Source organism: Phyllosticta capitalensis (assembly GCF_038381095.1).
Source record: "Phyllosticta capitalensis strain CBS 128856 chromosome Unknown BKA78scaffold_1, whole genome shotgun sequence".
Lineage (NCBI taxonomy): Eukaryota > Fungi > Ascomycota > Dothideomycetes > Botryosphaeriales > Phyllostictaceae > Phyllosticta > Phyllosticta capitalensis.
The window spans coordinates 980,443-1,000,824 of NW_027117439.1; the positions used below are offsets into that span (position 1 = coordinate 980,443).

General features: G+C 53.1%; 10 protein-coding genes and 1 non-coding gene across 11 annotated transcripts; 3 read left to right on the forward strand and 8 right to left on the reverse strand.

Moving 5' to 3' along the window:
• Window positions 1-2,703: 2,703 nt before the first annotated feature.
• Window positions 2,704-4,029, reverse strand: BKA78DRAFT_6446 (HPP family protein). The gene is made up of 2 exons (XM_066893518.1): window positions 3,592-4,029; window positions 2,704-3,541 (listed from the first exon to the last, which is right to left on the reverse strand). Exons 1-2 carry the CDS (start codon window positions 3,856-3,858, stop codon window positions 2,831-2,833), a joined length of 978 nt encoding a protein of 325 aa, XP_066749001.1. The 5' UTR covers window positions 3,859-4,029; the 3' UTR covers window positions 2,704-2,830.
• A 1,151-nt stretch (window positions 4,030-5,180) lies between these two features.
• Window positions 5,181-5,287, reverse strand: BKA78DRAFT_t33. Its single transcript has one exon. It is a non-coding gene; the product is annotated as a tRNA-Met (tRNA).
• Window positions 5,288-6,660: 1,373 nt separating this feature from the next.
• On the forward strand, window positions 6,661-8,881 carry BKA78DRAFT_243582 (dynamin family protein; the record flags this gene model as incomplete). The annotated part of the gene is made up of 2 exons (XM_066883962.1): window positions 6,661-8,505; window positions 8,579-8,881. The coding sequence occupies 2 exons, from the start codon at window positions 6,661-6,663 to the stop codon at window positions 8,879-8,881; spliced, it is 2,148 nt and encodes a 715-aa protein (XP_066749002.1).
• BKA78DRAFT_6460 (uncharacterized protein) lies at window positions 8,809-9,707 on the forward strand. The gene is made up of 2 exons (XM_066893519.1): window positions 8,809-8,822; window positions 8,887-9,707. Exon 2 carries the CDS (start codon window positions 9,013-9,015, stop codon window positions 9,595-9,597), a length of 585 nt encoding a protein of 194 aa, XP_066749003.1. The 5' UTR covers window positions 8,809-8,822; window positions 8,887-9,012; the 3' UTR covers window positions 9,598-9,707.
• A 398-nt stretch (window positions 9,708-10,105) lies between these two features.
• Window positions 10,106-10,682, reverse strand: BKA78DRAFT_6488 (uncharacterized protein). The gene has a single exon (XM_066893524.1). It carries the CDS (start codon window positions 10,526-10,528, stop codon window positions 10,196-10,198), a length of 333 nt encoding a protein of 110 aa, XP_066749004.1. The 5' UTR covers window positions 10,529-10,682; the 3' UTR covers window positions 10,106-10,195.
• BKA78DRAFT_6481 (uncharacterized protein) lies at window positions 10,664-12,377 on the reverse strand. The gene is made up of 3 exons (XM_066893523.1): window positions 11,891-12,377; window positions 11,146-11,834; window positions 10,664-11,092 (listed from the first exon to the last, which is right to left on the reverse strand). The coding sequence occupies exons 1-3, from the start codon at window positions 12,081-12,083 to the stop codon at window positions 10,799-10,801; spliced, it is 1,176 nt and encodes a 391-aa protein (XP_066749005.1). The 5' UTR covers window positions 12,084-12,377; the 3' UTR covers window positions 10,664-10,798.
• Window positions 12,378-12,672: 295 nt separating this feature from the next.
• BKA78DRAFT_245026 (Centromere/microtubule-binding protein cbf5) lies at window positions 12,673-14,167 on the reverse strand (the record flags this gene model as incomplete). The annotated part of the gene is made up of 2 exons (XM_066884088.1): window positions 12,673-13,220; window positions 13,267-14,167. 2 exons carry the CDS (start codon window positions 14,165-14,167, stop codon window positions 12,673-12,675), a joined length of 1,449 nt encoding a protein of 482 aa, XP_066749006.1.
• Window positions 14,168-14,417: 250 nt separating this feature from the next.
• BKA78DRAFT_301699 (Der1-like family-domain-containing protein) lies at window positions 14,418-15,826 on the reverse strand. Its single transcript, XM_066887377.1, has 3 exons — window positions 15,663-15,826; window positions 15,331-15,607; window positions 14,418-14,982 (listed from the first exon to the last, which is right to left on the reverse strand). The coding sequence occupies exons 1-3, from the start codon at window positions 15,695-15,697 to the stop codon at window positions 14,542-14,544; spliced, it is 753 nt and encodes a 250-aa protein (XP_066749007.1). The 5' UTR covers window positions 15,698-15,826; the 3' UTR covers window positions 14,418-14,541.
• Window positions 15,827-16,068: 242 nt separating this feature from the next.
• BKA78DRAFT_6539 (Apo Saccharopine reductase) lies at window positions 16,069-17,984 on the forward strand. The gene is made up of 6 exons (XM_066893528.1): window positions 16,069-16,277; window positions 16,330-16,373; window positions 16,424-16,433; window positions 16,489-16,607; window positions 16,661-16,720; window positions 16,777-17,984. Exons 1-6 carry the CDS (start codon window positions 16,238-16,240, stop codon window positions 17,863-17,865), a joined length of 1,362 nt encoding a protein of 453 aa, XP_066749008.1. The 5' UTR covers window positions 16,069-16,237; the 3' UTR covers window positions 17,866-17,984.
• A 1-nt stretch (window position 17,985) lies between these two features.
• BKA78DRAFT_6545 (uncharacterized protein) lies at window positions 17,986-18,937 on the reverse strand. The gene is made up of 2 exons (XM_066893531.1): window positions 18,367-18,937; window positions 17,986-18,285 (listed from the first exon to the last, which is right to left on the reverse strand). The coding sequence occupies exons 1-2, from the start codon at window positions 18,809-18,811 to the stop codon at window positions 18,023-18,025; spliced, it is 708 nt and encodes a 235-aa protein (XP_066749009.1). The 5' UTR covers window positions 18,812-18,937; the 3' UTR covers window positions 17,986-18,022.
• Window positions 18,938-20,318, reverse strand: BKA78DRAFT_6544 (short chain dehydrogenase/reductase family protein-like protein). Its single transcript, XM_066893529.1, has 2 exons — window positions 19,261-20,318; window positions 18,938-19,159 (listed from the first exon to the last, which is right to left on the reverse strand). Exons 1-2 carry the CDS (start codon window positions 20,218-20,220, stop codon window positions 19,064-19,066), a joined length of 1,056 nt encoding a protein of 351 aa, XP_066749010.1. The 5' UTR covers window positions 20,221-20,318; the 3' UTR covers window positions 18,938-19,063.
• Between the last annotated feature and the right edge of the window lie 64 nt (window positions 20,319-20,382).

Here is a 20,382-nt window from a genome sequence, read left to right on the forward strand (position 1 = left end):
GACGCGTACGTCGTCGAGGTAGCGGGTTCGCTAGCTTCGGGAAGGGGATGATGGTAGCTAGGTATCTATGCCAGGGCAAGACCCAGACAGGATCGGCCGGCCGGCCGACTGGCAGCTAGCTAGCCGGAGGCAAATAGGCAAAGACGGGCTAGACGAAGGGGGCAAGTGAGCGTGTGCTCTTCGACATGCATGCGTGGGCGCCGGTCAGTCCAGGCCATGCATGCTTGCAGCTGGCTGCGCAGGTACGCTGTGCGGCAGGTAGTCCCCTGGCTAGAGCGGAGATGGGGAAGCGTGCGTGGCGACTAATTGCGGCTCGCTGGTTGGATCAGGGATGCGCGACGGCGACGGTGGTGGCGGATATCTGATGATGGGATGGAGTCGGAAAAGAGCGAGCGAGCGAGCAGCACGTGTGAACCGAGTCGATTTCGAAAGGCCATCATTCATTTCATGCTAGTTTGTCCTTTCCAACCAACCATCCGGGTTGGTCAGTCGGTCGGTTTGTGCGGCAGACGCGTTCATGTCGAGCGAGCGAGCGTGCCTGGTCCTGCGGCGGCGATTAAGAGCGGGGGTTTGGGTGTTGGGTGTTGGATCTACCCAGAGCGGAAGAGGTGCTGTTTGAGATACTAGCCGGCCCGGGGAGAACTGGGACTGGCCAGCAACCAAGCGGAAGTGCTCCTAGGCAGGGTACGTAGTAGGGCTATCATGGTCCGCCTGTTGGGGTAATCATGCCTTCGGATGGCAATGGCTTGGATTTGCTGGACGACGAGGTGGCCCAGTCAGGGAAGGGGTCGTCGGCCGAGTGCGGTGTCGTTGTAATGCTGCCCCCTTCCCGTTGGTCTTCGGCTCAGATTGTGGAGAGAGGATGACGAATGCGGGGAGATGTGTGTTTGAGTGTTACTCGTCGAATATGGATTTTTTTGCCCCTGCCTTTTTTTGGCAACGGCATTGGACGTTGGCATTGCTTTGACAGCCGGTGTGTCTTCCCTGTCTATAGATCAATGCTTTCAGCTGATAGTGCTCTGGTTGTCGACGTGTTCTGCAGACAACAGTGATTGGTGGTCCATGTAATTGGACAATGACATCACAGACCAATCCCAAGTGTCGACGCGGCTCAAAGACGTGCATATGCAGGGGTCGGTGAGCTTTCGCGATGAGCACTAAAATCAGCACGCACACACGCTGTAAGTAGACACAAGCTTAATCCAGACTTGCCCAGCCACAACCTTCGCCATGGTCCAAAGTCAGTGCGCAAGCTTCCACGCTACCTCTTTAGTGTGCGGCCCCAGCCTTCTTCCACCCGTATCCATGGCCTCATCATGTGCTCCAATCCGGCGTACCCACGTACCACCCGATGCCCGGCCAGTAGGACACCTCGAATCCTAAAGTGACAAATCCCAGCCATCTCTCCACTCCTCTCGACTGGGGCAGGCAGTCCGACGAGTTGCCTTGCCATGCCGGCACACAAGGACCCCGTTCTGCGCTGCGCACGCACCTCCATCTGGTTACGCCACCACGGGACGGGAGCGGCAACCTGAGACTTTGGCCACTACTGACGGCTGAAAAAAAATGTTGACAATGCGCATGAGGTTTGAGCGTTTGAGCCTGGCGTTGGCGGCGGCGCGTTGCGGCTGCCAGGCGCGCTTGATGCTTAAACGACATTTCTGGCTTCGCTCGCTCCCGCTCCGCACCGCGTCTGGCAACTTCTGGCGAGCATAAGCACGAAGTGTTCGATGAATCGCAAGCCGACAGGAGGTGATGGTGGAGAGGTGCAGCCAATTGCAGGCGAGAGGGTCGTCGTTGGTGAAACCGGCGGCCTGGTGTGGCGTGGTGGAGGCGGATGGATCGTGCGCCTGGCTTTGTACCCAGCAATGGTACGCCGTGCGCTAAGAGGTGTGGAGCAGGTCCGGCTCGCCAACTCGTTGTCACGTTGTTCAGCTGAGGCCGTGGAGCCTGCTGAGCAAGTCGACTAGTCTGGTTAAGCTTATCCGGGCAGATGGAGCCATGGATTCTGGTGATGTATGGTTGTCATGCGGCTACGCGGAGTTGAAGAAACCGACGCCTCTTTTGGTTGGCACTGCGGCTTGCGAGAGTCTGTCAGTGTTTGAGAGCATGGACCGACTTGTTTTTTGGGTGCAGTTTGTTGCGAAAGTGGTGCCATCAAATCAAAGCGACCGTAGTAATCAGATGTTGTCGAGCGGCGACTTGTTTGACCTGGAACATGTCTAGAGTGTCAAGATGAGGTCAGCATTTAGCAGCAGCGCTCAGCGAGACAACCCCTGAGCCCCTGGTTCATGCCAAACTCACAACGTATTCGCAAAGAGCCCAGGAATTGTGGGTTGGCTTCGTATTGGTTTGGGTAGAAAAATATTTGACCTTGCTATTGACGCAGGGCGATGTTGGAGTTGTCAAGATGCGAGAAAATGCGCAGCAGGGTCGAGTCGAATGTTCAATCTGAAGCATAGAGCCAGTACGGACCGGTCCGGCTCCATGGTGGAGAGGATGGAGAATGATAGCCTCCAGGGTGCGCTGAAATTGCCTTTGGTGCTTCAATTGCCGATTGCGGGCAGCGAACATCATCAGTCGGCATATCCGGACAACGTTTGTGACATCACGATGATTCAGTCCTTGGCATCGGTACGGCGGAGAGGACGGATATGCCCTCTTTGAATCAATTTCAACTTGTTGACTCCTCGCTCTTTACAATGGAAATGTACCCCGTGAACCATCGAGCCAAACGGAAGTGCTTGCTTTTCCTGTCCTAACGCCGAGCGCCCCGAGCAACAGGTCTAAATGAAAGGACATCGAAGACCGTTAAGTCCTAGTCCGGGAGTCATCTCGACGATTGTCCAGAATCCCGTGGTCGCGGCAAGGACTCTCGGCTTGAGTGCACATGTGTCCGTTCGGAATCCGAGATGGATAATATCTTTACAAGGCTCCAGGTTGGATCTACGCTCCGCAACCTGTTTCTCAATGCCTCAAGCATCTCCGTCTCTTCTGGGCCTAGTCCAAAGTGCTCTGGTATCAGAATACTCTTTTCGGTTATGATTATGCGGTTCGGCAGTTCTGCAACGTCCCCTTCACTGCCTTGATCGGAGGCCTGTGCACCCTGCGGTGCCTTCTTTTCCACATCCACGTCGGGAGCAGTTCGCGGCCCAACGTCCCGTGGTGTCCACCAGTACAGTGGAAACTGGCGTTGGATGTTATTGACGATGAGGGCGACCCCAAACATGAGTGTGGAGCCCAACAGGACAAGACCAATGTACAGCCAGCCTAGGTTCCGCACTGTCGTGTCTGTGGCGGCAAGAATGGCTGTAGCACCCCCTGGAGGAAAAGCCGTGTTTGTCATTGTCATGAGCCACGACGCTACGCCGCAGCACAGCGGACCAGCTATCCATCTGAGACTTTCAAAGTCATCACTCAACATGAAGAGCTTTGCGACAGCAACGCCGGCAATAGCGGCCAAGGTGTTGCCCAAGATAGCATTGCGCGGCGTGGCGAGAGGAGAGTCGATGACGTTGAATTCGAGAATCGCAGCTGCACCCTAGACACATGTCAGTCGATGTCGAAAGGATCGCAACAGGGATGACATACCAAACTGGCCACAATCACTGGCGGGTGGACCCTCTGTATCACAGGGCTGAATCTATAGACTGCGGTGATGACAATGAGACCCAGAAATGCACCAACAAGCGCCCATGTCGCGATGAGTATGTTGCCAATTTGTGGTCGACCAGTATCTCTGTGCCCGAGGAACCGGGCCAGTGGCTTTGGGAGGCGGGAGATGCGGTTGCGGGGTACGATGCGGTTGAGGTAATCGTCAACATCGAAGTGGATGTTTCGTGCTTCCGGGAGCCTCATAGCGCCAGCCGTTTCAGGGGAGGTTGAAGAAGGGAGAATTCATGTATGCCTGAGACGAGGTGGAGAAGGCACGAGGGGAAGGAGGTGTTTGTGACATGTCCAGGATGACCACACCGCCGCCATTCATAAAGCATCAGCCCGGAAACGTGGGAGTGGAGTTTGGGCGCCTCGCAGGCTATTTTCCACAGCACAACACCCAAAGTTGGTGACGTGCCGCTGCAGCCGTGTTCATTCTCTGTGTCTGGCAGTGAGGTTGCAGGCGAGGCAGGCCCGCCATGCTCAAAGGGCCCTGACGAATCCCCGGCCCGTGCACGTTTGCAAGACGTACGCGCCACTCCTGGCTCAATTGCGCAGTGCTCCAAAGTTTCCCGAGCTCTTTCTTCCAATCGCAGCAAATCCCTTGACAGAGATGACTTTGGGGAGCATATGGCTTGCTTGTTCCGAAGAGCAACGTGACCTGCTGTCAGCCTCTTGGGCGTTTCTCATAACGTAAGGGGAACTCCGCCCAGGGAACCAGTCCATGCTCTTTTTTGCGTTTCTCCGCGGTCATTGGGCGCGCAAAACTTATGCGAAAGCGTGAGCTCCCCATATTCGAATATCGCAGGATTAGGAAAATTGTAGAGCCTCCGTGGTGTTGACTTTGTATACAAGACTTTGCCTGCAAGAATTGAGTGCCTATGGATTGATTTGGAGTCTGCAGAGATAAGATGAGCAAACCGGCCAATGGCCGTCTCACTTGGCACCGTTCAACATCGACTTTCTCCGGTGCGCGACCGAATCAAGGGTGGCGCTGAGCCGCAGCCACGGAATGATGACCAGTGACGTAGGAGTCCAGGTCTGCTTCGAAGTCGTCAGGATGACAATTTTGCGATGGCCCTTGGATTTCAAATGTCGAAACTCGAAAATCGCTCTCTGAAGGAATCTGGCCGCTGCGAGACTCTTCTATCGGTTAGAACGGAAGACCAAGATCGTCTTTGGAGGCTTTGAATCTCCATCTCGGTGCTCGTCGGAATCCTGGAGGACATTCGCAGCGAGGGATGCAATGTTCCGACCGGCAGCTTTGTGTAGGGAAACTGGAGTGTCTCCGCGGAGAAGCGAGACGTTGGTTTAGGATGCTGCAAAAGTTCTTGGCATGTTTGAGCTTGGCGTGTTTGTCCATCAGCGACCGCTCCCCTCAAAACTGGATCATATTGAACAAGATTTGAATGTATTCCGAGCTTGTCTCCATGTTCTCCATACAATGTGCTTTCTCACAAGAGCAAAAGTCAAGTCCAAGGACTGCAATGGTCCACGGATTCAGAGGGACAAAAAGGCAAAAAACATGGTCGATACCAGGATCGAACTGGTGACCTCGGGATCGCTCACTCCTGAAGAAGTGATCATAATGAAAATATGAGACCCACGTCATGACCAACTAGACCAATCGACCTTGTTGAAAAGAATATGCAAAATTATGTATATATACTGCAAATCTTGGCAGGAAACTCCCCAATGCTGTTCTGGTAGAGAAGCCAGCTGGCCAGTTATTTCCAACCTTCTATACACTTCTGGAAGCTGTCTGGTGCCAGCTTTCCAGGTAGTTGGTCAATGACGTGGGTCTCATATTTTCATTATGATCACTTCTTCAGGAGTGAGCGATCCCGAGGTCACAGCGCGGCGCGCCTGCGGCGCGCCTGCTCATTCGAACTAGGAGGTAAGCATCTCAGGTCATTTGGATTCTACTACATCTTCAATTATCTTACAAAAGTTAAGGCACTAGACTAACATTTGTTGGAGAGCTTGAAACTAACCCAGTTGCTTTTCGCGTTCGTAGATATTGATGCTCGGCGCAGCTTCGGAAGCGTGTTAGCGCCGCCTCATCCCTGCTAGCGCCGTCGCTTCCTTCTCGAGCTCGTCTTCATCCAACGTCTTCTTGAACGTCCCAAACCCTTTGCAATTCTAACAACTCAATGGCTTTTGTTCGCAGTGATCGCGACGACCAAAATTTAAAGCCTCCATTGACACGGAGCATTTTGTTTCCATGACCTACATCCGCCCAAGTCCCAAAATTCCTCAGGCAAGCCCGAAAGCGGGCGCAAGGTTCACCAGGGGTGGTGATTCTCGTTTTGGTCTCACACACTCCGAAGATCACGTACAATCAAGCTGGCCGCCCTGCCCTGGACGCTTCACAAGCTTCGATTATAAGCTGAATGTGTCGCATTCCCAGTAAGTGTGCAGTTGAAAGTTCCGCGTATGTGCGTTTCCTCTTAGATGCCGTGCTGCTGGGACAATGTTGCTTACCAATACTTAAAGCAAAGTTTGCTCAATGGTTCCAAGATAAAGACTATCTACCAATGAGCGCATTTCCGTGCTCGAATCATGGGTTGGTTTTCTTTTTTCGGCTCGTCGTTCGTCTGAAGCTTATTTGCTCGCCCTGCACTTCGCCCTTGATCTACTCTGCAACACAATAGTAAGTACCTTGCGCTGTCGACCAAAGTACATTGCCACGGTCACTTTTTGTACAGCGTCGAAGTTCAGAAGCATTGCAATCCTGCCGGTCCTTTGCACATGTGTATTCGTGCGAGAGTTTCCCACTTTTGCTAAAGAATACGGAACCGCTTACTGAGATACTTCTGCGAACCTTGTAGATGCTGCATTGATGCCGGTCAGACCAGAGCTCTGCCGCGTTAGTGAGTCATTTACGGAAGACCGGCAATTTCAACTCTTCAAAACCTTTCCTTGAACAATCTGTCCCTCAAAACGGCCCAGATTTCTCATCAATGCATTGTCGTTGTATATGATCACAATCATCAGTTATCCACAATGACAACGTCTGGCAACTTTCAAATCTCGCTTCAGTCCGAGAGCCTCGGCCAACTTTTCGACATAATCAATCAGCTTCGATCTTACGGCATCAGCAATTATGTACCACTACCACAGATAATCGTGTGCGGCGATCAGTCAAGCGGCAAAAGCTCCGTTTTGGAAGCGGTGTCTGGAGTACGATTCCCGATGAAAGACAATCTCTGCACTCGTTTTGCTACAGAAGTCATCCTCAGAAGAGGACCCACGCAAAGTGCGACTGTCGCTATCATACCAGGTCCGCAGAGGACCGAGGACGAGAAGGAACGGCTCTCCAATTTTAAACCACCCTGCGTGCACATCGACAACTTTGAATCTCTGGTGGAATCCGCCAAGGAGCACCTCGGGGTTGACGCGGACACGGGAGCGTTTACCGATGACGTTTTGAGGGTTCAGATTTCCGGTCCGGAGCAGCCGTATCTGACGCTTGTCGATCTTCCTGGCGTCATTCACGCTGAAAATAGACAGCAGTCAGCAGAAGATGTGGCTCTTGTTCAGAATGTTGTCCGAAGATACATGGAGAACCCGAGGAGCATCATTCTTGCCGTGGTCTCTGCGAAAAACGACTACGCGAATCAAATTGTCACCAAAATGGCTCGAGAATTCGATCCGGAAAAAACAAGGACTTTGGGGACCATCACAAAGCCAGACAGCCTGGATGCTGGCTCGGAGAGTGAAGGCAAATTCCTTGATCTTGCAAAGAATGAGGACGTTGTTCTCCGCTTGGGTTGGCATGTCTTGAAGAACAGAGATTACGACAGTCGGAACTGTTCCATCGAGGAGCGCAATGCCAAAGAAAGCGAATTCTTTGCTCACGGCGTCTGGAAATCTCTCTCACCGGAAATCAAGGGCGTGGAGTCTTTGAAACCTCGGCTGAGTACGATCCTCAAGAATCACATCATGGGCGAACTCCCAAATTTAGCACGGGACATCCAGTCTGGGATCGAGGACTGTATCGATAAACTCCGTCGGCTTGGGGATTCGAGAAAAACGATTTTAGAGCAACAGCGGTATTTGATCAAAGCAAGCCAATCTTTTTCAATGCTGGTCAAATCAGCGGTCAACGGAACGTACACAGATGCCTCCGACTTCTTCGGTGATCCAATGACGGATTTGGGTTTCCAAAAGCGTCTCAGGGCCTATGTAAAAGACCTTCTCCGAAAGTTTGCGAAAGCCATGAGGATCGACGGAGAGTACGAAAAGATACGGGACGGAACGTCGGCTTCAGATACATCCACCTCCACGAAGTGGATATCTCGCGATCAGTACATTGCATACATTCGCGAACTGATGAGAAGAACGAGTGGATGTGAGCTATCTGGTACTTTCAACCCGTTGATCATTGGGGATCTTTTTCATCGACAGTCGACGCCATGGCTTCACATTGTCGAGACTTCAGTCAACACGATCGTACATGCGGTACGAAGATTCCTCGACTTAGCCATGGATCATACCGTGGAAAAGGTGACCGGCAAGGGTGTGATGCGCATCATCATCGACCCTGCAATGGAAAGATGGGTGTTCAATTTGAAAAACAAAGTTGCCGAAATCATGCAACCGCATAGGAAAGGCCATCCGATTACATACAATCATTACTTCACCGATACAATCCAAAAGGCGAGGTACGAAGTTTTCAAAAAAAGATTGGCGCCTGTGGTTGCCCGAATTTCCGAGACAGTGAGAAGTCGACCACTGAATGACAATGAGGTCACGTCCCTCTTATATTCCATCCACCCAAAGACCGAAGTGGACATGGAGAATTGGGCGTGTCAAGAGGTTTTTGAATGCATGAAAGCCTACTACAAGGTAAGCAACTTATCCGCACCCGTAAAGTCTCCCAGAAGCAGATGGAACTATTGTTTCTGGTTCTATGATCTAGGTCGCCATGAAGATGGTCATCGACAATATCGCCGCGCTCGCAATCGAGCGATGTCTGATGCTACATTTACAAAGCATGTTTTCCCCTGAAATCGTTCACGATCTTGACGAGGAAACTGTCAAAGCCATCGCAGCAGAGCCCGAAGACTCGCGTCTGCAACGGGCCATGACCACGGAGAAACTGGAAAGCCTGAGGCGGGCTTTGCAGATTGTGAATCGGCTTGCTCCACATAGCAATCCACCCAGTTTGTCAATCATTTACTTTTGTCAGCAAGTCTGGCCTGGACAGGGTGAGCTGAAATGAGACAGTGCAATCGAACCGATCGTGGGAACACCAGACCTCATTTCTTGAGGACAACCATGGAGGATCTATCGAGTATCTTGACACATGGGATGCAGCACAAGATATAGAAGAACAGGAAGAGAACTTTGACTATGGCCCTTATGGTCCTCCTAACGTGGATCCTTCTGCGGCATCCCCTGTCGTGGAGCCGCACGAAGCGCCACCCTTGGGGGAAAGCCAACTACTGGACGAGGTCCACGCAACCCAAAGATTCGTCCCTCTTTCGCCACCTCAAAAGAAAAAGAAGAAAGGGAAGACGACAGAGTCAGAGCCAGGTGCAGACTCAACGCTTGGGCATTTCTTCGCTCCACCCGAGGTGGGATGGGTTTATCCTCCGGAACCTCCAGCTAATCCTGCATCGGAACAGGTTCACGGCAGCAAAAAGGCAAAGAAAAAGGCCTTACGTGTTGAAGAGGCGTAACTCGATTCGAGGACCGTCTCCGGCACCTCAGGAGCGCCGATATTTCGAATGCGGAACTGCTGCTTGGCAAAGTTTTCTCTCACACCCTTCTGAATATTTCCGAGAGGGGTTGGTACCTGTCCACCCCAATCCACAACAGACTTTGTATTACGGAATTTGGCTTCCTTTGAAGAACATTGAAATTTCAGCGCAAATTGGTTTAAGATCTCCGTTAGCAGCGTTGCGAGCTGTTACACCAGAAAGAGAAGCGGGGTGATTACCAGACCCAGGACAAAACAAAAGCACCTTCTTCATTCACATGGTCTTGTGGGAGTTGATCGGAATCACAAGAAACGTAAAAACAAGTAAACAAAATACAAAAATCCTTGTTACTATTGACCGCGTCCAGTCCATCGTGAGCCTTTGGAAGGAGCATCTGTCCACAGATTTGCAATGTGGAGACAACTTGTTCCCTAAGCCCTGGTGAAAAGGGACAAAGCAATTAAGAGGAGCTGAACTAACCGATGTACCGTGTGGAAAGGAGCTGCGTTACTGTAACCATGTTAAGGCTTTGTTTGCGGCGTGTTTTGGCGAGTTTTGAAATGTCGGCTACTTCGAGATGGACCTGTGCAGCCCTCACAAGATTTGCTGCCAATTGAAAGCCTCACACTCACAGAAATGACTAGAGAACTCATGTCATGGATATCAAGGCATCAAATAGGGTAATCTCTAGCAAACAGCCGAACCATGTCCCCACGGTATATCTCCTAGCCATCTCATTACCGCATGCTCTGCTACCCACCACCTCCGTCTCCTTCCCTGGTCTTCATCACCAAGCGCTCGCTCAGCGCAGCCAAAAATCTCTGCGTCAATGCCTAGCCACCAATCGCTCGCCATGCCCTACGCGAGACCGCAAAATCGGATACGCTCAAAACTTCAACTGCTCGCCAAACGAGAACTAGAATGGTTTGGAAGAAGTTCAGATGAAAGCTGTGAGCCAGTCCATACCAAAGCATCACAACTGCTCCAATCGATGCGCCTCCTCGTTCAACCCTATCGCAATCGAAAGGCAAGATGAAAGTTTCAGAATACCAAAGTGCAAGAGAAAATTCAAGGTTAAAAAGTGATGTAAAGTATGTCCTAACGCCAGTCCCTCCATGCTTGAGCAAAGAAAAAAGAAAAGAAAAGAAGACCCTCCCGGATTGCATGATGCGTCTTCAGAGTGGATGAGACGAGAGAGGGAAAGGAGAATCATGTTGTCTGTCATTATTCCAACACGATGATTTGGTTGGTCGTATCTGAATCTGCCCGGCCGGCGAGGTCATGATGTCGTCGGTCCACCGTTGCCGGCTCGTGCGAGAGCTGGGCGCAGCATCTCTTGAAGGGTAGTGCCAAGGGCTAAGCCTAGACGGATAATCGCGAAGTCTTCGCTCCGACTGTTTTTGTGGAATGCCGAGGGAGTGCAGGAGTTTCATCGCTCATAGAATCTCCTTCAGCTTGTTCTTCTGGTCCGTCGTCAGGCTGGTTGGGAACTTGATGTTGACGCCGACAACAAAGTCACCGCGCTCCTGCGGCTTCTTGCTCTTGGGCATGCCCAAGCCTGGGAAGCGGTCCGTGTACGTTGGTGGGGTCGGGCCTGATCCTCCCACTGCCACTTGCTTGCCGTCGATAGTTTGAACGGTTCGTCGCCAGCCGGTGAGAGCTTCCTTGAGATCGATGTCGACTTTGTGGTGGATGTCGTCGCCTTCGCGCTTGAAGAGGGGGTGCTCTTTCTGTGAAACCTGTTAGCAATGACATCATCTGAAACGCCATGGATGCGGCATACCTCTGACACGATGAAGTGAAGGTCCTGAGTACCACCCTCGACCTGGTCGCCGACGTCCGAGAATTTAATCTTGGATCCAGCCTTGAGGCCCTTCTTGATCGGCACCTCGAGAATGCGGTCCTGTGTGCTTTGTTTTCCAGTCGCCGGATCGTACGTCTTGCGCTTGATCTTCATCTTCTTGGCCGTGCCATTGAACAGCTCCTCCAGCGTGACTGGCAGCGGCTTCTCCACGACCGTGACTTCTGGTGTTTGAGGCCTGCGGTCGTTGAACCGGCTTCCTGTCGCGGACCGCTTTGCGCTTGGTCGTCCTCCGCTAGGGAAGCCACCAGGCATGCCACCAAAAGGTGAGAAACCAAAGTCGTCATCGTCGTCCATGCCTCCTCTTGCTCCTCCGCTGGACCGCATAAACTCGGCAAAGATGTTATCGGCATTGGAGAACTGGAAGCCGCTGCCTCCCATGCCGCCGCCGGGACCGGTCGAGAAGTGGAATGTCTTTGCGCCTCCGCCAGGCATGCCACCAAAGTTGAAGCCACCTCCACCTGCTCCGGCAAACGGGTTACCTCCATCTGCGAAGCCTTCTGCGCCCTCTGGCGGAGGTGCGCCGCCGCGAAGTATGAATTCCAAACCAAACTGGTCGTACGTCTTGCGCTTTTCGGGATCGGACAGAATTTCGTAAGCTTGCGAGAGTTCTGAAGGGCGGAATGTTAGTGAATACGCCAATGTGAGAGACTGGCACCCAACTCACCTTTGAACTTCTCAGCAGCCTGAGGGTTGTCTTTGTTCTTGTCGGGGTGCCACTTCAAGGCGCCCTTGCGATAGGCCTTTCTGATGTCATCTTGCGATGCGGAGGAGCTCACGCCTATAGGTTGAAAGGTTAGCGAGGAAAGCCGAGAAGATCCAAGGTCACCAGCCTCATCAGTCCAGCTTACCCAGCGCATCGTAGAGCTTGGTCTCTTTGACCATTGTGAAGGTGTGAGAGTTGGAGAGGAGATAAGGTTTAGCGAAGAGTAGTCGGGTGTCGAGAGTTCAAGGTCGGGTTCGAGTTGCGAGAGTGAAAGGTATGGGTAAAGGTGTGAAAGAGAGGCTGCGGGTAGTGGTTACATACAAGCGCAAGGCAGGTTTGGCCACTGGGCGTGGAGACCCCAGGTCCTTCTAGCAGCTTCGACCACAGCTTCCCGGCCCACGCGCACAGACCCCAGCCCGCACGCCGCACCACCTCACGATCTGCCCAGCGCTGATGCTGGACATTACAGTAAACGTCATATGCTGAAATCGTCTGTTTTTCGCATTCATGCGCGTATGAACAAGAAACCAGTACCCAGTAGTCCGTGACCATTTTACGCCTTCAGAACCCGCAAACTCCTCCCTCCGCAATGATGGTATGGTACAGCTTCAACAGCTCCGCGTGAGAAATGCGACCTCCGAGCTGCGCGCCGCCTCTTTCCATATTCCAAGCCCAGTAGCTTTTCTTCCAAGACTACGCACACTCCTTTTTAGCATAAAAACTCAAAGAGCAATGCGATAAACTTAGTCGCTGTCGCTGTCCTTGGCCGACTTTTGCGACTTGCGACGCTCCTTCTTCTCCTTCTTCTCTGCCTTTCTGCGCTTGCGCTCGGCCTTCTCCTCTGCAGTCTCGCCTTCGTGCTTGCTCTTCCTCTTCTTGTCCTTGGTCTCCTCGCCGTTGGTCGAGGCCGGCGCAGGGGCATCGGGAAGCTCCTCAGCGTCAGCAGGAGCCGGCTTAGAAGGGGTTGCGGCAACGGGCTGAGCAGTAGCTTGCTCGGCGGCAGAGAGGTCCTTGTAGTCGCTCTTCCATTGCGCCGGAGTGTTCTCGTTGGCCCTTCCGTACTTGTCAAGCTTTCCGTCTGCCTTGAGCTTCTTCTTCTCAGTCGCAATAGGTCCGAGACCCCAGCGCTTGGGGTACAGGTCGCGCTCCATAATGACACGCTTAATCTTGGCAACGACGCCGTGGTCGCAAGTGGTCATCTCGACCGTGGACATGAGAGCGATACCCAGGGCAATGGCTTCACCCTTGGTCGTCATCAAGACAACCTCCTCGTGAACCTCAATGTCGCGGTCTAGATATGTTAGTTTGAGATTTAAAGACGACTGGACAATGCTTACCGAAACGGAGCAGACCCGGAATCATGAGCTTGGCACCGTAGCAGACGGCGTTGACGGCGCTGTCCTTGACGACAACCCTCTTGTACGAAGTGAGCAGCGACTCGAGGGGAGAAATGACCTGGCGCAGGTACGACTCGTCCAAGTTGTTGTCATGGACGTGCTGGGCGTCGAGAACGTCGTGAAGGGTGACCAGGTTGTCGTTCTCGCTCATGGCACCACTCCTGACACGCCTGAGCTCCTGCATGTGTGCGCCAACACCAAGAAGAAGACCCAAGTGGACGCAGAGAGTACGAATGTAGGTACCAGCCTCGCAGCTGACCCAGAAGACACCGAGGTGGCGGTCGTTGTCGAATTCGATCAACTTGCTCTCGTGAATGGTACGGATACGGAGCTGGCGCTTGACGGCGGAGATGAGAGGGGGACGCTGGAACAGGGCTCCGGTAAGAGTCTCGAGAGCGCGGGCAAACTGGGCCTCGCCGCCGGGAATCTTGTCGTGGAGACGGATGACGCAGACATACTCCTTACCGGCGCCCTGCTGAGACTTGACGAGACGAGTGGCACGGTCGATGCAGACAATCAAGCAGCCAGTGACCTTGGGGTCGAGAGTACCGCTGTGACCAGTCTTCTCGACACGGAGAATTCTCTTGATCCACGCGACGACTTCGTGACTGGAGGGGTTGGCGGGCTTGTCGAGGTTGATGACGCCGGACGAAATGTAGCTCTTCAAGTCGCGCTTGTGGGGAGCGCAGCCGTGGGGAATGGGAACGAAGTGACCGCTACGGACGAGCAGTTGGTCGTAGTTCTTCAGCAAGAGCGGCCACTCGCTGGTGTCGATCTTGGGCGTAACGGCCTGCGGCTTGATGGTGTAGTCCGCATCCTGGGCAGGGACTATGGCGGCCATTGTGGATATTGTAATTCTCTTCTGGCAGCCCCTTCCGTTGATGCTGGACGTTCCTGTTGCCTCTGTTGGAGTGGCAGTTCGTGTTGAGGACGATAGACGCGACGAAAGCTGCAACTCGAATATTTTTAGCTGGCCCGTGCGCTCGGCGAGCTAGTTTCCCCAGTGCGCCGACTGCCTCACCGCCTTCCTACCTAGGTCGACTTGCAACGCCTCAACACCATGACGCCAGCTGTACTCTGGATCTTCTATGCCTCGATGTCCATTGGAAATTTCCCGAATCACACATCAATGAGGTCAAGACTAAACACGATTGACACAGATGGTGTCCGATTTTTGCATTTAATTATACTCGTTGAAATTGGATCATAGCCCGCTCAATCTCCTCCCAGACGACGACCTGGGCCACGAGAGCCGGTCCAGCTTGTTGCCGTACTGCGTCCCTCTGTGGGAGCAGCAAACGAAGTACCGTATCCCCGAGTCTGAGGAGTAGGCCGAACCCCACTGCCAGCGAACCAGTCCCTCACGAATCCTGGTGTCTTGATGAAGTTTCTGCCGCCCCCGTACGTTGGCCAAATGTGCGTCAAAAAGTCGTAGAGATGAGCCGCGAAGAGCCCCGTCGCTTGATGCAATGCTGCTCCCGTGCCTCCCATGACAAACGTGGACAAGACGAGAAGATAGGGCAGGTACTTGGCTTGGATTGTGATGACGAAAAAGGTGACCATTCTATTGGCGTTTTCCTGAGCAAAGGTGTACGTGATTGCCATGATGAGGGCGTCAAGAAATTTGAAGGCACCGAGGACATAGCCGGCCAGGCCCTTGACAAGAGTCAGTAACTAACTCTGACACTGCATTTCACGCTCAAAAGCATCAAGAGTTGGATGAAAGGATGTAGGGAGCCAAAACCACCTCCACGACATTGAAGATCGCAGACGTTATCTCAACTGACGTTCCCACCATGGCCACACCGCACACGAGCCGTAGTAAGGTTATGCGAATGATGACTCGTGCGAAGTGCAGCGGTAATCTTCCCCGATTCCAGGAACCGCTTCAGCTAGAAAAGGCTGGGCGGGCAGATATTCGGGGTGTAGAGTGCTATCTAGGGCGAAATGGCCAAGGACGAAAAGTCTGGACAACGGCACGCAGTAGGACTGCAGAAAACTTACCATGATGACAGCGCCGACAAACACGATGTACACGAAAAAGGACCCAGGATCAGAGAACCTTGCCGAGCCAGTCTCAAGCTGAGAGCCGTACTGGTACAAAAAGTAAGGATCCATGAGTATGCCGAGTTGTGGGCCTGTTATGAAGAACGAAGTGATGACACGCCATATCTCTGGTGGGAACTTGAAGATCCTGTATGGGAGAAAGACGAGAGGCGCAAAAGGCACGAGGCCACTGTAGACGCCAATTGAGGTGACGAGAGACGCTGCCACAATCGTTCTGCAAAATGTCAGTCATAGGCCCAAAGTTGGCGGACAGAGTAAAGGAAACGTACCTCGTCACCGGCGGCAGAGTCCAGAACGCGTCCATTGTGATGTTGATGGTTAGCAAGGTCAGATGGAGTTGACAGGTTGTCGAGTTTGGTGGGCAATCGTCGAGCCACGCGCAGGAGTCATAGACGCGGGCTGACTGGAAGCCTTTGGAAGGAGAAAGATTGTTGGTTGAGAAACGCGTCGTGGCCGGATGGGAAGGAAGAAAAGCTGCGGCAAGGGAAAACAAAGCGCCGAGAATGGTCTGAGCTCCTCCAATCAAGGCCGGCTAGCGTCGGTGCCCCGCCATCTTTGCGGCGGTGCAAGCAGCCCGAAAGCGGCTTGGGCGGTGAGGTCAGACAGCCACCCCACCTTGAACCACCGAACTTTTTTGAGCGTCGCCCGACACGCAAAGCACGCCCTTCGACATCTCAGTCACCCTCCAAGACTTAAAAGGTACCTCAAGTCTTTGTTTTCTTAGCTCCACACCCTCCATCTTGGACTCTTTCAGCTCTCTCCTTGGTTTCTTCATTGAATTGAAGCAATTGATTGCTCATACATTTTTCAGGCTATTTGTTGTGCCACGTGAAATACTATCAAAATGACCGGCCACTCCGTCCTGCTGCTTGGCTCTGGCTTTGGTATTTCCCATCTGCCTATGTGTGACGCGCAGCTTTCTAATTGATGGACAAGTTGCCCGCCCTACTGCTGAGATCCTCTCAGACGCCGGCATCAAGGTCAGTAAATCAGATCATTGTCCTTGAATGCAAGTGCTAACGAGTCTCAGGTTGTTGTTGGTAAGTTGCTACGCTGGGTATCTGATATTGGACTGTGCACCAACATTTGCAACAGCCTGCCGTACCCTCGAGAACGCCAAGAAGTTCTCTGAAGGCATCAAGAACGCCTCTCCCATCTCTCTCGACGTCTCTGACGAGAAGGCTCTTGACGCCGAGGTCGCCAAGCATGCTCTGGTAAATAATCACGAATTTGACGTGCCGATGGACATGTAACTGATGCATTATAGACCATCTCTCTCATCCCCTACACTCACCACGCCACCGTCATCAAGTCTGCTATCCGTAACGTAAGTTGAAAGGGAGAATCTGTACCGGCAGGCAAAGACATCTAACAACCCCACAGAAGAAGCATGTTGTCACCACCAGCTACGTCTCTCCCGCCATGATGGAGCTTGACGCTGCTGCCAAGGAGGCCGGCATTACCGTCATGAACGAGATTGGTCTTGACCCCGGTATCGACCACCTGTACGCCGTCAAGACCATTGACGAGGTTCACAAGGCCGGCGGCAAGATCAAGTCCTTCCTCTCGTACTGCGGTGGTCTTCCCGCTCCCGAGAACTCTGACAACCCTCTTGGTTACAAGTTCTCGTGGTCGTCGCGCGGTGTCCTCCTGGCCCTCCGCAACGCCGCCAAGTACTGGAAGGACGGCAAGGTCGTCGACATTGAGTCCAAGGAGCTCATGGCTACGGCCAAGCCCTACTTCATCTACCCCGGCTACGCGTTCGTCGCCTACCCCAACCGCGACTCGACTCCCTACAAGGAGCGCTACAGCATCCCCGAGGCCGACACCATCGTCCGCGGTACCCTCCGCTTCCAGGGCTTCCCCGAGTTCATCAAGGCGCTCGTCGACATGGGCTTCCTTTCCGACGCCGAGGTCGACTACCTCAAGCCTGACAGCAAGCCTCTGTCGTGGCGCGAGGTCACCCAGCGCGTCCTTGGCGCGTCGTCTGCTGGCGAGTCGGACCTCGTCTGGGCCATCAGCAGCAAGACCAGCTTCGCCGACACTGACGAGAAGAACCGCATCCTCAACGGTCTGCGCTGGATCGGCATGTTCAGCGAGACTCCCGTCGAGCCCCGTGGCAACCCGCTCGACACTCTCTGCGCCACGCTCGAGAAGAAGATGCAGTACACCAAGGGCGAGCGCGACATGGTCATGCTGCAGCACAAGTTCGGCATCGAGAACGCCGACGGCTCCCAGGAGGTCCGCACCTCGACGCTCGTCGAGTACGGCCAGCCCGAGGGCTCGGGCGGCTACTCGGCCATGGCCAAGCTGGTCGGTGTCCCCTGCGCCGTCGCCGTCAAGCTCGTCCTCGAGGGCAAGATTGCCGAGAAGGGCATTCTCGCCCCCATGACCCCGGCCATCAACGACCCGCTCATCAAGGAGCTCAAGGAGAAGTACGACATTGAGATGATTGAGAAGGTTGTTTCTTAAAATTTCCCTGCTATCCGTTGAGCGTGGACAGGCCAAAAAAGAACGATAGACTTCTCAAAATGACTTGGGAGATATCAAATCCAAATGACATGAAATGACGTACACGAGCTCTGCATTGAAGTAATTGCGTCGAGTTGCCTTGATTTTCTGCCTGCGCTTAATGAACCCAATCGTCCAGATCCAAAATGCGGATCGTGCACTTCTTCCGGCTCCCGCCCTTTCTCTCGACTCCTGGGAAGACTTCTTCTGGGAGGACGATGTACTTGCGAATGGCTGTGCCCATCCTGACCAGATACCCACACAGTATCTTGATCCCAATCTTCGCCCAGAGATAAAGCCCAAAGACGAGAAAGGGCAAAGATATGACGAGAAAAGGCACCCATAATATCGCGATAGCAAGTTGGACGAGGCGGGAGATTCCTGTTAGTCATGTTAGAGCCATCGACAGCAGTGGTTACGTGGTTCGACGCGGAAAAGAAGGGGTAGTTGGATGTTGCTCACCTCCCAACTCGTCAGCCACAAATTTCTCCCAGTCTAAATCGAGACACAAGTCATCTAGCGAGTCGTCAATCGGTGGGTACTGCACACGAGGTTTCACCCTGGCTCCTGTTTGGCAGATTTTGTAGACGAGTGCCGTGGAAATACCACCGGACTGACTATTGTGGGCCATGAGGTCAGCGTTGTTTCCGGACGGCATTGTGTTGTGTTCGATAGATAGTGCTCTGGTTGCGGTTGCGGTTGTAGGCGTTGTTGAAGATTGTATGAAGACTGTTTGATCTTTGTATGTGAAGAAGAGAGTAGACAAGAACACGAAGAGCAGAGGGACGAAGTTATATAGAGCCAGAAAGTCTATTGTTGGGGTACTGCAGTCTGAACTTGGATGTATATCGTCGGACCAAACTGTGAACTTTAGGTAGCCAATCAGACATATCGAGGAGTTCGGCATCGTCGTCGGACTGGATTATACTCCCAATGTGGAATCGTATCTAGTCACCTGTCCATGAATCCAAAGTTGACTCATCCGTAATATCCATGGTAACTGGTACGGTCATAGCTGCATGACGCACTTCTGACCCAAAGTTGATGCTGGCCCCAAGTTGAATCGAGGGGATTACTGCACCTGTTCACAGAATATCTAAACCGGAAGATACTTTGCGCAAACAGGAGTATGCTGATGCATTGATGGGCTGACTGCTGCCTATTCTGCCCCTTCGTCGACGACTTTCGTCTGTTTCGACTGTTTTGCCTCTTCTTCTACACTGACAGGAAAGCTCAGATGCTTCCAGTCCTCAATCTGGATGACGAGTTAGTTGACTCAAACGACACTTGGGAAGCACAAGCCATCTTTCAAATAGACGGATGCTGACCACGTTCGACGTGATGATGTCGACTGACCTCTTCGATAATACTGCGCAAGCGATCCCTAATGCTGTCGACCGCATAGCTCCCCAACAACAATCGCAACGGAGGATACGAACAATGACCGAGCTGCCACACGAGCTCCGCGCTCTTGACCGCACTCGTTGGCTGTCTGTCATTCAACCACTGAACCATCCTTTTGGCATGTCCTGCAGGAGAATTGGGTCCGTTGTACGGCTCTCTGGCTGGTTTGACAAAAAAGTGTCCGTATCTCTTCAGGATCACGCCGTCTCCATCCGCTTCGGGATCATTGGGCTCGTCCAAGCGCACGTGGCCAGGCTCTACCAGAGTTGCCTTGATATTGAATGCATCAATCTCATACAACATACTCTCAATCAGTCCCTCCACGGCATACTTGGTGGCACAGTATGGTCCCAGTCCCGGTACTCCCAGTGCTCCCGCCGTGCTGCTGAAGATGAGATATCTTCCTTGCTGCTGCTGGCGGAAGAGCGGCAGCGTGAGCTGCAATATGTGCACGGTGCCGAAGAAATTGGTCTCGACCTGGGCTCTCAATTCTGCTTCGTCTTGTTCCTCGCAGGCTCCTATCACTCCGTACCCGGTGCAGTTGGCGACGACATCTATCCGGCCCCACCTCTTCACAGTCGCATCTATGGCGTCCTTGACGGTCTCTCGTGCGCGGACATCGCAAAGCAACCCAAGGCAATTCTTATTGCTGCGCTCGTGAGCTTCCCATCGCTTCATCTGCTCAACCGTATTCTCTTGCGTCCATCCCACGGCAGCGACTTGGTCGCCGTGACCCAGGGCGGACCGAGTCAAGGAGCGTCCCATGTGGCCGGTAGCGCCGAAAATGATCCATACTGCCTGCTTTGCTGGATTGTTCTCGGTTGGTGGCTCGCAAGTCGCGGGTAGACGAAGCCGAGGCTGATGAGATGCAGCGGCAGGCGAAAGAGAGGGGCTATCGGCGTCGTTGTTCATGGCGGTGTGTTGATTCGAGGGATGTCAGTTGCGGAGTGCTCCAAGCGCAGAGCGAGCCGCGTCAACGACGGGAAGTGGTTGCTGCTGGGAACCGGCATCGAAAGATCTGAGTGAAAGCCAAGATGAACCTGTTGTACGATGTAGATAGTTTCAGAGCAATTG